Source organism: Carya illinoinensis, chromosome 16 (genome assembly GCF_018687715.1).
Source record: "Carya illinoinensis cultivar Pawnee chromosome 16, C.illinoinensisPawnee_v1, whole genome shotgun sequence".
Lineage (NCBI taxonomy): Eukaryota > Viridiplantae > Streptophyta > Magnoliopsida > Fagales > Juglandaceae > Carya > Carya illinoinensis.
In genome coordinates this window covers 13,595,890-13,610,019 of record NC_056767.1, presented here as the reverse complement: position 1 = coordinate 13,610,019, position 14,130 = coordinate 13,595,890, and the positions used below count along the sequence as shown (strand labels likewise).

Below are 14,130 nucleotides of genomic sequence, written 5' to 3'. Positions count from 1 at the left end.
ATTAGATTGGTTATGTGTAGATACTTCAACTCCCTACTCTGTGTAGAGATTAAAAACACAACACCTAGACCCATAAACTCTCAGGTCTAATAATCCATGCCATTGGCTAGGCATCTAGGCATATTATTAATATAAGATTAAAAAACAAAACTAGGAATATAATAGCTTCTACTATTAATATTTTGTTCATATATACCTCATACTGTCACAATTAGAGCAAACAGGTACTGGTTTATTTTTTTCTAATATTGTTTCAACAAAAAATTGCATTATATGGATATTTACATTAAAGACCTGACAAGTATTTTGTTGATGAGATTAATAACATAAGAAAATGGTGCTTAAAATTGTAGTGATAACTAACGTCTACCCTCTATTGTTCTAGGCCTCTTCAAGTTATGGGTAGCTAATAAATACAATCATCCAAGAAGTTCTCGTACAAGCTCAATTTATAGGAAAGTATGGTAGGATGGATAAGTAGGTGTCAACAGCAAGGTTGGCTCAAGCAAAGCAACCCAGCTATCATAAATTACATACTTTCAGGTTATTTATGCTAGCATATGAAGACAATTGGATGGGAGGCCTTAATGGCTAGATATTACATGACTTAAGTAATACGTTTTACTTAAAATGTATCTATTACATTTTAAGCTAATTAGACTTTTTATCAAGTAAGTTGCAGATGTTGATCCACCGTATATTTGACTTGACTTCAATAGTTCATCAATGAAGATTAATGGATAGCAATGTTCTAGAAAATGTTTGGAATTGTGTCCGATCCGTTTACAATTACTATTTGATCATATATACTACATAACAAATTTCTGATGACATCATTTCATCCAAAAAAATCAATTTCAACGAAAAAATACCACCAAAATAATTAATTGCAGTGAATAAACATTCCTACGGAAATGATACATTGCAGTATTTCTAGCAGCTTATGAATCTTTTTGCTGCAAATCCTACTTGCCACAAAACATTTTTCACATCGTTAAACCAATCGTTGAGATAAATAGCTCCCAACGAGAAATGGAGCTACTGGGAAAAGTAATGGTTGGTATTTGTAGCAGTTAAAACTAGTTTTTCTAGCACTTCCAACTCGTTGCAAAAAAGTTTAAGCAACCAATAGGCAATCTCTTAGGCCACTTTTTTCTGTCGGTTTTTACGCTTTTTGCGTCATTTTTTTATTGATAAAAAAAGTATTATTATTGACAAATTTATGAATTCGACGAATAAATAAGTTGCAACCATACTTTGGCATCCAATGTGCAGCGGCCCAAAACCAATGCTAAAACTTTTTCTGTAAAAAAAAGCTACTTTTTTGGCGATTTTAACCGCTAAAAAAGGGAGTATTTCTTGTAGTGAGGGGCGGAGACATGGCCAACACATCCAAAGGTTTTAAGAAATGGGTAGTCTTGGAGTTGTTTGTATAAAAGTTTCAAAGGATTTTTGTGTTGGGTAATAGGAGAGGGAAGGCGAATTATAAGGTAAACAGTAGTGAAAAAAGCTTTATCCTAGTATGTTTGAGGTACAGAAGTTATTGCCATTAGAGTGAGGCCTATCTCGATGCTGTGACTATAATGACACTCAACAAAACCATTTTGCTCAGGGGCGTGGGGGTTGGAAAGTCAGTGGTTGATGTGATGGACATGAAGTGGGTGTGGAGAGATTGAAATCCTCCACCCCAATAATAGTGAACACCCTTAATGTTAGTATTGAAAAAGCGTTAAAATTGGGTTTGAAATTTGACAAATATGAGTGTGACATCTAATTTTGCAAAAATTTGGAAAAATCAAATATATTTAGAGTAGGCTTCAATAACACTGAAATAATATTTATTTTCTTGAACAGATTTAGTGGGGGAAGGACTCCATATATGAGTAAAAAGTTATTCTAATGGAGATTTTAACGATAACAATGGAAAAAGGGAGCTTATAGCTTTTGACAAGTTGACAGGTTGAGCAGATTGAGAGATCCTTGTTGTGGGTTACTGTAAGGTTATTTTGGAGACGATGGATTTGACTGTATGTGCTGTCGAATGACCAAGGTGAGCATGTTAGGTCCTTGATACAAAAATAAAATCGATAAAATTCAAAATAGATATTATTGTTAGATGACTAAGGAATGCATAGCCTTGAGGAGTGGATGCTTGAAAGTTTTGATCAAATTTGTGCCGATAAGAGGCAGGGACTTGACCAATTTTGGAGCATAGTTGACATTGAGGGTGAGTGTTTGAGGCGAAGGTGGCTAGACCAATGCGACCAAGCCCTCTTCCTCTTGATCTATTGTTAGATGGGGAAACCTCCTCGATAGGAGTTGGAATTAGATCCTCGACCAGAGTTAGAGGTAGTGGTTGCCACATGTGCTGAAGGATTGACAAATTCAGGGGTACTGTTTCGTTATTCTAAGCACAGCTTATGAATAACTAGGTGGCCAAAGAGATTATCAAGGGACATTGGAATGACACAGATGGTCACATAAATGACTAGAGATTCATAGGCAGAGGGTAGGCCAACAAGTAGTTAAGAGGTCATTTTAGTGTCACCAAGGTATTGGTTTATGGTAGATAATATATCAACTAATTGTTTTACTTTTGTGAAGTAGTCAATAATGGAGAGAGATCCTTCCTTGCGTGCAGAAAATTAAGGTGTGAGCTAGACATTTTTTCTATCTAGACAATAATAGAGGAGGTGGAGGAAAACATTTTTTCTAGTGTGAGCTAGACATCACGAGAGGTGTGAAGTCCAACTACTTGAGTAAGAAGATTTTTAGAGACAGAGGATAAGATAGTGCTGAGAATGTTTAATCTGGCTTAGTCCAGTGAGAGTGAGATGGATTTGGGATTTGAATAGAGGGGGAGGGGGGGAGGGTGGGAGGGAATCAAAAAGTACTTAGGAGGTGGGGCATGGAAGAGAGCTATTGAGGTATCGAACAAGATTTTGGCTGCGTAGGTATGTAATTATTTAAGCTAGCCAAGGAGATAATTATCTCGGATTAGTTTTAGCATGATGAAGTGATGAAAATTAGTGGGAGGAGGTGGGTAGAAGAAGTAAGAGACTCAATAGAGGAGGATGAGGCAAAGGCCATGGAAAAATGATAGTGGTCTTGTAGGTTCTTGATACCATAAAGAATCTAAGAATAACAATAATTTGTAAAGGGCTTCCTCAATGTATTCTTGAGGATTCGTAGTTTATTTATAGATAAATATGAGTAAACAGATATGTACAATGAATAGGTGGTTTACAAGATCAATTTATGTTAATCTTTATCTAGATTACAATCATCATTCTATTGCGTTTTTGGTTTGATCCTTTGGCTTCAACTTCTAATCACTATTTGTAAATAGTTTGAATATATTATGTTGTCCATCTTGATCTGATTCAATATTCACCTTCTTATCCTTGTTTGCAAAATGTTTGAATTGATTATATTGATAATCTTGATCTGATCCAATAGGCTGATATTGTTATCATTGAGTCCAATCGTCTTGGCCACAATTAAGAACAAAAGAAATTAAAAAAAAAAAAAGAACAAAAAAAGATCCTTCCCCTAGACTCATACCTAACAAGATTTGGAAGTGCGATTCCATATTATCCTTGGAGCTCACAAACAGCCACAAAACATCGTTCATCGACCTAGTGCTATAAAGTTACATGTAATGAAATCATTATCCAACTCGTACCCACCTCCACACCACACAAACAAAGTAAAGAATAAAAAACCCTTCTTCACAAAATCATTTCCCACTATAAAGTATGGGAACAAATGCTATTTCTTTAGAAAGAGAAAGTCCCACTTCTCTCTAGAAGAAAAACTCCTCATCCTTTCTGATCTACCATTCTGTTTGAGGGGAGGATTGAACCTTGGCCCCCATCCTCCTCTCTGTTCTTTTTCCTGGTACCAACCTATTTATAGGTTTTTATCCTAGTCTTTTTAATCTTTCCTTTCCACCGAATTAGTCTAGACCCAATCAACTGCATTTCAGCAACCGATTGTTTACACGCACCCCACCACACTACTCCCCAACCATCAATCTTCTAGTACGAAGCTAACCCATAGGAAAAATATCGACACGTGATCCTTACGAACGGCTTGTCCTGCGCCGCAATGTCAAAATGCATCTATGGCTACACGTGTTGTACCAATAGTTTTGTTCCCCCAAGATTTTTTAGATTTGACCCACCCTATCTCACTATCACTAGCGCGTGGAGTCCACGTGCTGTCATAGGTGGGTGTAAAGAAACTAGGTTAGCCGTAGTCCAAGCCAAATGATAGGGTGTAATTGATCAAGTCCGGTCTAGTTTTGGATAAAATTTCAGACAAAATCAGTACGTACCGGTTTTGGATTTTTCAAAATCGATTACGCACTAGTTTCTTCCTAAACCGATACTCTAGTTTTTTCAGTTTCAAGTCCAGTATTTTCATTTTAATATACTATATTATAGCCTATATAGTATATAGTATATAATATATAGTATATTATAGTATATAATACTATAGTAAAGATATATTGTAGTATATTATAATATATATTATAATTGTATCATAAACTATAGTGATATAAGATTTTAAAATTTAATATTATATTAATTAGTAATTTATCATATAATACAAAACTATATTATATATAATTATATATTATATATAAAAATTATATACAATAAAAAAAAATTAAAACATATATATATATATATATATGAACCAGTCTAGTCTGGTTTTAGAAAAAGAAAAAAAGAACCGGACCGATTTTGACTGGTTTTCAGATAAATAAAACAGGTACCAAGCCAAACCAAACTCGATATAAGACAAAACCCATTGGTTCGGTCCAGTTCACCCGTTTTTTTATACTCCTGCCAATTGATACCGATCTTTTTATTATATTTCTACTTTCTCTAACTAAAGATCTTAAAGCAGGGAATACGGGTCTCTTCTGTGAACATCTCAGGACAACAAAATGTAGTACACCACTAGCATCCACCGCCTCCAGTGGCAGCGTTCTCTGTAAAAAAAACCGTCACTTAAGATGGCGCCATATTTGTAGAGAATGGGTGGGGACCAAGTTTTTAGTCCTCAAACCTGATCTCTTTTTTTTTTTTTTTTTTTTTTCCACTTTTTGTATTGTGTTTATTTTAATGGAGTGTTTGTTAGGGAACTCCACCCTCTCTCCTCTTGTATCTTGATTTCCTTATGTTAATGAAATGTATGCTTGATTAGAAGGGGGAAAAAAATCATTTAAGTACCCCATACGCAAGCTTCACTGCCTACTTCTAGTGAGAGGTAGCCATAGAACTTTATAGGTTTTACATACAAACTCAATATGATCGGCCTACTACGTCTGCATCTTGCTACTTTCTGCCTGCACCTAAGAGAAATATGGATGTAGTATCGACATAGCATGGTAGCACTAAGATTAGTATACCTAAGAATACCAATGAGATTGTTGAGTTTGTAAAAACAAATCTCATATGTCTACTAAAATCAATTCACAATTCAACCGGCATTGTAATTGCTTCAATAATGGAGTCAGAAAATAGAGTTAGAGCAAAGCTTTCACCAAAACATGCAACTACCTAGTTGCAAAAGGATTGACCAATTATTATCATCACTTAGTAACTGAGACAATTATTAGAAAAAAAAATTAAAAGCTAAAATTTCAGCAAAAATAGAATAATATCCATCCAATATAGAAGAATGATGTTAAAACTCCTAGGCTAGTACTAACAAAATAGATTGGTGTTTGGGAAATCCCACAAAAAATCTAGGTGATCCATTATCAAGTCTCACAATCTATCTCATTGAAAACCACATTTACGATGCATCCGTGAGTAACAAAGGAAGCTTCAGAAGCTAATTAATTCAAATCCAACTTAATTTATGGAGACAACCTTCATGCTTGTTAATTTCACCTACTTTGGTTCTATATTGGTCTCTCATAAAGTTAACATTAGTTGTTCACAGTGCACATGTAAGTCAATATTAAAAAACAATTCATAGGGGAAGTTTGGGTAATAAGATGAGGTAAAAATTCTATAAATAGTAATGAAATGGTTTGTGAATGATAACAAAATTATTTGAGTTAAGATATTTCATTGAGCTTCAAGAAATTAGAGAAAAAAAAATTTGAATAAAAATATTATTTAGTTTAATATTATTAAAATATATTTTTTTTAAATTTTGAAAAAGTATTTTTTTTGTGTTTTGTTTGGAAGTTTGAAAAAGTTGTAATGATTAGGTCATAATTAAATTATAAAGTTAAAGACTTAAAATTAAAAAGTATTTGTATTTGAATGACATTTTGGAAAGAAATTATGAGAAATTTTTTAGATGAAAAAAGATGAGATAAAATCATCTCACTTCCTAAACAAGCTCTTAGTGTCAATGCATACCATCATTTTGGTCTCTAAGCTGATTATCATGGCTGCCACCATTTAGTCAATTAACTTCTATGAGATCTTCATATAGCGAGATAATGAAGTTTGCAACTTTTATTAACTCATCATTCACCTTAATCTCATTGAAAATTACGTAAATATATTTAGCACCCTCGCATCCCAACAATAAGGTAGTCAAATATACAAATTTTGAAATTTATTTAGCACTTCTTTGAATTTTGCAATTATGTATGCTTCTTGAAATTGCTTCTCAAGAGGACAGTGATTGGTGTACGAAATGTGGGTGTTAAATGAATTGAAGTCAACAATTCATTCTCTACCTTCCTCTGAAGAGATGAATCATATTGGTGTACAAATTGCTTCAATGTTGTTTGGAGTTAATGTTGTCATTAAAAAATGCATTCATGCCGTCATTCCATTGTATAGTTGACATTTCAACCCAAATTGAGTCTTAAATGTACATTGGCACCCAAAAAAATGCCTATCACTATGTAATGATCTCAATCATGCCTTCACATAAAGATGATACATATCAAGCAAATTGAACCAACTGTCTTCGATCTCCTTCTCACTTAAAGAGTCATATACACACTTTTGTAAACTACTCTTGATCTACTCGTATTGAGAATGCGATCCAAACTTCTCAGGAAGTTTTTTCATAGTGTGCCACAAGTAGAAACAAATTTGACTAAAAGTAAAAAATACCCTCGCAATTACTAGATGCATTGCCTTGTGTTGTTCTATAATAATTGCATTGCCTTGTCTTGGTATATAATAATTGCATTTAGTACTTGATTGTTCGTACACTTCAACAATGATTCAAAGCAACCACTCAAAAGTTTGTACATCCTTATTGGATATCAATCTACACTCGAATAGGATTAACTAACCACGATGGTTGATACCCACAAATGGTGCAAAATGCATCTTATAGGCATTTTTGAGGTATGTTGATATAATCACATCTCCAAACAATTTATACGCAGCTCTAAAACACATTCCTTAACCCAAGTCATTGTCTACATCCATCTCATAGTAAAATTCTGAATTTTTCTTTGCATTTTTTTGAATTAATTATGAAGAGCTTTAGCACCTCCCCCCGATGTTGTTGTGCTTTGTCGATATAGTTTCGATATTCATTCTCGTCAAATAGCACATTCTCGTACCCTCATTTCAACAACTAGAGTTTGAAATCTTCATATTCCTTCCTCATCATCTATTTCAAGCATGTTAGTCACATGAGCATATACTTTCTCAAAGCATCTAAAATATCATGCCTTTCCCAAACAACAAACATGCGAGTGCTCTAATATTACACAAGACAAGGTAAAGCAGCTTTCATCATTTAAAATTGCATTAATCTTAGACTTACATCCAATCTTCAAATTTGTTTGTCTTGGCTTAAGAATATTGATAGCCTAGCTCTTCAATGTGTCATATTGCGCATACATCAAGATAAACCATCTAATTTTTCGATCTTCTCCCTAACTAGAATTCCTTATTCGCACCCCAAGGTAAAAACATTAACCAAATATCTCTTATCAAAAGTGTCACATTATGTATCGAAAGCACTTGGTTTCCTTTTGTCAAAAGTGTCCCAAAAGCATCTAACATTAATATGTATCAAAAGCGTAAAGCAAGTAGATGCCAACTTTACATGTACATGCCAAGGCACTATGGCTTATGCATCTTCATATTCATCTTCATATTTATATAATATCTCTCTAGATTGATCTATATTGGATTATGCATTTTTAAAATTTTGCATGGCGATGAATAGTATTTTTTAAAACTATTCACCTTTCCAAACATTATTTTACTATTTTTTCTCTCTCCTATCCATGAAAATCAACTTTGTGGAATTTTGATATATAAAATTTATATTAAGTTGATGATACAAAGTGTTTTCTAGTACATATTAATATTTTTTTTAAAAAAAATTGTCATTTTGATATATGAAATTGGTAATATTTAGATATATGGAATTGGTATTTTTGAGCATATTTTGCTAATTGTAAAATATATAAAAATAAAAATTTTAAAAAAATAAAAAAGAAAAAATATTTTATTATTATTTGGTTCAAAGATACATAATCCAATATGAGAGTTTTTATAGATATGCAAAATCAATCTTTAAAAAATGTGAATTTGAAGATGCACTAAAAATATATATAATTTTTTATTTTTTATTTTCCGTAACTAACTCTAGGCTACGAAATATGGAAACAAATGAAATGTGTTTGATTAGATAATCAAGATGTAAACCCTTACAGAGGATTCCTTGGGGAGATTCAGCATCAAGTTTAACAGTCTCTTTGTACCTCATAATTCTTTGAAATGTTGGATAATATAACAAAAAATTCAACTTTTTTAAATTTTAAAATAATTGTTATAAAATAATCCATTTTATAGTTATAAAAGCTTTAATATTATTATGATAAAAGAATCAAATGTTTTATTTTATAAAACCTTTCTGTTTGCTTTAAAGATAAATATTCTGTTTTAGATCCAAACAGAAACGTAATAATCACAATAATCTCAGTTTGATATCAACCACAACCCTAGAAACAACAGTATACCAATAGATGACCAGATTATCAATATTCAGCATGATATTAAATAGTATGTTATACAGATCAACAAACTGATAAATATCTATCAAAAGAAAATCACAAGAAATAGATATAAACAATAAAGAATATGAAAGCAAGTAAATAACACACTAATATACGTGGTTCGACCCTAATAGTCTACGTCCACTGCAAGAATGGGCCTCAGAGCTCTTTTATTGATGAACAATACTTCACCGAGAAGTCTCAGTACACTTAGAGTCACAAAACCCTTACAGAAACCACAAGAAATCACTCAGATTTCTTTTCTCTACAAGGAAACTCCCGAAACCCTAATTCCCCTCTCTGTTCTCTCTCTCATACGCTCTGTCTCTCGAATGGCCAATATGCACAAAATGAATGAATTAGGGTTTACACCGTATAGCTATATATATATATATATGTTACAAGAGATGCCAACACGTGTAACCAATCCAGTGGCTCAGCTTATAATCCTTCTGAAGGAAGCACGGGCTTCTCACGTGATTTAATCAGCTCAGCATTAACAACTTCAAGTGTTCAGATTTTGCCACTTGCTCATTATCCATTTAATAATCACTTCAAGAGATCACATTAGTAAATTAAATAAAACATAATAGATAAATGTATTGACATACATATTACAATAATAATAATATTAAAAAATATATTTTAATAATATTTTATTTATCTTTCATATCAACTTATCTCACTTTAACTCACTATACAAACCACATTTTAGTTTCAAATGCTCTAATTTCAAGTAAAAGGGCACAATTTCATATGAGCGGTTTGGTTTCAGTTTTGAAGCAGTCTGGTGACTGGTCTTTAGACGTTTGTCTATTTTTTTAAATCATTTAACCAGCATGGCCACCCGTCTCATTGCCACTTTAAACGATAAGATTGAGGTGACTCAATAGCAACTCTCTAAAATAAAATTAAAAATGATATAAAAAAAGATAATATTAGGTGACTACGAAATGTTTCTACTAAATGTATACACTAGTACAAATGAGTTTTTTTTTTTTTTTAATCATCTTTTAAAAAACCTTAACCATTAAGAAAAAAATAAAAATATATAAATTTACTAATAGTCACTTTCTTAACTATTAAGAAAAGATAAATAAAAAATATATAAGTGGGCACATTCGTGGACATATTTGATAGTTATATTATTATTTTTTACAATAAAATTTTACATTACACACTTCCATTTAATCAATATATAATTTAATAATTTTACCTTTTTATTTAAAAACATACATATTTAACCATGAAAATAAGTAAAAATGATAAATCAGATAAAGCTTCTATAAAGAACTTTTTTCCTCAGAGAAAAAGATAAGAAAAGATCTACAGCGGTGGGTAAAGACGTCATTCAGAAAACCCAATGGGCAAGTAGGGCAGCTGGGCTCTTCAGCAAGCGAGACAGACGCACATCGTTCCCGTCGGAAGATCGGAGAGGCTCGTCTTTCTTCTGCAGCTCTCCGTCTCTCCACTGCCCTGTAAGTTATCCGATGTCCTCGTCTACAAGCATTACCTTTACCTAATATGGTACCCCTTACCTTGTTTCCCATAAATTTTATCTCCTGTTTGGTGTTGTTCTCGTTCGAACCGTAAACTAATTGTGAAAAGGCTATCGTTTTTAATTTTTCTTGTTGCTATTGTTAATGGATGTCGCTCTCTGCTGTTGAAGTTCATGTGTGTTGCAAATATGTTTAACACGGGCTATGCTTGAAAGTCACTGCCCAGAGTAACCTCTTTTTTTTTTTTTTGTTTTTTTGTTTTTTTTTTGCTATTAGCTTAAATTTTTTTCTCAGTTTAAATTTTGGAGGGAAAAAGTTTGTATTGCAAGTGCTGGTATACTCTAGTCTTTAGTGGAGCGTACTTGTATATTGAACTCTGTTTGCATCATTAACTTACTGAGAAATCTCATTTTATGTGTTCGAAGGTCTTTGCCTATAGTTAATGTAGTAGTAATGCCGTTTTCTGTTTTTTCTAAGGAGGCCGATTGCATTGTTGTTAGGTTTGGATTCACGCATGGGTTTGCTACCAGAGATGTAGTTCCACATTCACGTAGAAGATAAATGAAATATGATTATAAAAACTTCTTCTGGTTATTGGTTAGATTCGTAGAATGAGTGAAAGAAGTTGTTAATAAAATAGTAGTCAGTGGGGTTATGGAAATGATGGAAACATATTAATGGTTCCCAACCAAGAGTAATTGGTTGGTTCATTATCATTATTATTATTATTATTATTATTATTTTTTTGCAACTACAAACATTTGGAGAGTTTTCTGTCTACTTCTTCATTGAGGGAGATGAATCATAAACTATAAGTTAGACAGTCAGCAGGGATTGTTGCATTGATGAAAGATTATGTTTCATAAATGATGGTCGGGAGGTTAATTAGGCTGATGCTATTGTCCTCTTCTTTGGACTTTTATTGAGTAGGTTCCATGGTTACTTTTGGCAGAAAAAGATAAACAAGGGCCATTGATAAAGATAAACTGAACATAATGTTGGTTGGAAGTTTAACTAGGGCAATCCTGTCATCCTCTTCCTTAGACTTTATACTTGAATGGAGGCAAGTTCCATGTTTACTTTTTTCAGATGAAAGATAGACGAGGCAGGGACCTGCTGATAAATACTAACTACTTGAATCCTCTTTACAAGATATTGGGAAATATAAGGGTTGAAGATCTGCATGAGCTACTTTTTAAGATGCCAAATATAATTCTGGTGGTCTACAAATATAAGAGGCTATTTTTTCATTTTGTTAAAGTTTAATTGCAATATGGGAACAGTCAAGTAAGTTGATGGAGAAGCAAGAATGTTTCCAAAGCTTTTATGTATAAATATGCCTTTCCGTATGTGTAGCTTGGATTGCATGGAAAACATGTTATATCCTGTCGGTGATGATGGTATTGTTTCTGCAGGAACTTAAGTATGGCTGGGAGAAGCCATATGCCTCGTCAACCTGAAAACTTCCGCGGTTCACGTGATGGCCCTCGGCTTGTTGTGAATCGAGGACCAGGACCCCTGCCTATTCATCCTTCTGCTTTGGAAGAGGAATTTCAAATGCAGCATAGAGAAATGAAGAGAACAGTTGTTGAGAATCGTCTTATTATTAATGATAATACACATCTTCAAAGGGAATTAACAGCTGCAAATGATGAGATTCACAGATTGGGGCAGGTCATACATAAACTCCAGGCTGAGAAAGATGCACACGTTAGGGAGTTGATTGAGAGAGGATTAAAGCTAGAAGCTGACCTCCATGCTTCTGAGCCTCTGAGAGCAGAGGTTCTACACTTAAGAGCTGAAGTTCAGAAAATGAATGCTTTAAGACAAGATTTGTCAGCCCAAGTCCAAAGCCTCACACAGGACATCAATCATTTGCAAGCTGAGAATCAGCAGCTAATTGCCATGAGGGATGATACTGATATGATGCGCAAAGACCTTATTGAGGCCAGGTTTGAAAGAAGAGTTTCAGATATTATCAGTTTTTTGCCTATTCATTATATGTTAGGGAGGTTGAAGGTTGATAACAGAAACTAAAACAATTACAAGATATATTTATCATTTTGCTTTTCTCAATGGTTAAATTGATCATGTGACACTTCTAGGAGGGCTTACGAATATGAGAAGAAAGCTAATGAAAAACTAGTTGAAAAGAGGTTAGCAATGGAAGAAAACCTCATTTCTATGGCTCGTGAAATAGAGAAGCTGCGAGTAGAGCAGCTGAACACACAGAGGAGAACACGGGCACCAGGTGAACTCTCTCTCTCTCCCCTTATAAATTATTATTATTTTTTGCTCATGTCCATGTGTTGGGTTATTGTCGTGTTAAAAAACTCTGGAAAGCAAATTGGTATTACCCCTTCTTATATTTGTATAGATGATCGGGCTTATGGACTGTTGAATAGAAGCCACGAAACCAGATATCGAAATGATGCATTTGCCGATGGCTATGGCCGTAGTTGGGCAGATCACGATAAGTATGGTTCTCTTCGACATTGATTTTTCAAAAGGGTGTCTTGAGATGCTCTGGTGTTGGGATTTTTCATGATAACCTTCTTTGCTTCTTGGTGACTGAGCATACGGTATTCTAGTTGAGAAGAAGAAACTGATATGAGGCTCATGTAGAATGATCATTTTACGACCTCTTTAGTTTTCATTGTATCTCCTGCATTTTAAATTCAGAGACATTTTTCTTTTGATGTGTAACACAGATTATACAAACTGGAGAAAAAGTGTACTATCGAATGCCTCCTATATTAATGTTCTTCCAAAAATGGAAGCTTTGTAGAGTAATTGTGTTTAGAATTACCTATAAAAAATTGTGTTGGCAAGCCTTGTTTAAGTTTTGTTTTGTCGGCAAGCAATCTTTGCAGGCTCTCCATGAAAAAAACCTTCACTTTATTTGGGATTTTCAAATTCCATGGAACCCTCAAAAAATGCCTCTTCATCTCTGCATTTGAGCATTCTCCTTCCTATTTATCTTTCCTTACTGTTCTGAACAATCTATAGGCACTTTTACACTATATTTCCCATCTTTCTCCATTGCCCATATCAGTTTGTCTTCTTGATTTCCTGGGTTGAGAGCAATTTTCAGAATTTCTGCTGCAATATGAAAGGTAGAATAGGGATTTTGATCTGTATGCCACCACTTGGTATCATTATCAACAAGGCTTTCAACTCTATCCACTCCTTCCTCTTCCCTCATTCCACTTCTCTCTTGTTTCAAGTTCCTGTAGCCAAGAATCCAACTATCTTTCCAGATATCAATTGATTTCGTTTTCCCCACTCTCTAGTTTTATCTTTGAGTCAGTTCATGTTTTGCCTCCCAAATATCTCGCCATACATAAGAGGGGGGTAAAAGAACTCATGAAAGAATTCACAAAAGAGGAAGTAAAAGTGGCATTGCACCAAATGAGCCCAACAAAAGCTCTAGGGCCAAATGCACATATACTGATATATCTCTTATGTGCATTCTTCTTATGGCGGAAAATAGAACAAGAGGTAATGACACGGCCTACCAGCCCAGGGCTTGAGGGCAAGCTTTATTTAAGAGATAATCGGAGAGTGAATAGAAAGGCTTACATTTTCATTCTTGGTTTTGGGGCTTTTGGACCTTCTCAT

The 14,130-nt window shown here is 33.8% G+C and overlaps 1 protein-coding gene across 1 annotated transcript; it reads left to right on the top strand.

Annotated features, from left to right (window-relative positions):
* The first annotated feature begins 10,329 nt into the window (after positions 1-10,329).
* On the top strand, positions 10,330-13,302 carry LOC122298461 (protein FLX-like 3). Its single transcript, XM_043108205.1, has 4 exons — positions 10,330-10,488; positions 11,925-12,461; positions 12,615-12,760; positions 12,887-13,302. The coding sequence occupies exons 2-4, from the start codon at positions 11,935-11,937 to the stop codon at positions 13,006-13,008; spliced, it is 795 nt and encodes a 264-aa protein (XP_042964139.1). The 5' UTR covers positions 10,330-10,488; positions 11,925-11,934; the 3' UTR covers positions 13,009-13,302.
* Positions 13,303-14,130: the final 828 nt, after the last annotated feature.

Excerpts from the sequence above, each read along its gene's own strand:
- LOC122298461 (XM_043108205.1), top strand. The coding sequence starts at position 11,935 with ATGGCTGGGAGAAGCCATATGCCTCGTCAACCTGAAAACTTCCGCGGT. Across the intron at positions 12,462-12,614 it reads AAAGACCTTATTGAGGCCAG|GAGGGCTTACGAATATGAGA; the intron begins GTTTGAAAGAAG and ends TGACACTTCTAG. Across the intron at positions 12,761-12,886 it reads GAGGAGAACACGGGCACCAG|ATGATCGGGCTTATGGACTG; the intron begins GTGAACTCTCTC and ends ATATTTGTATAG.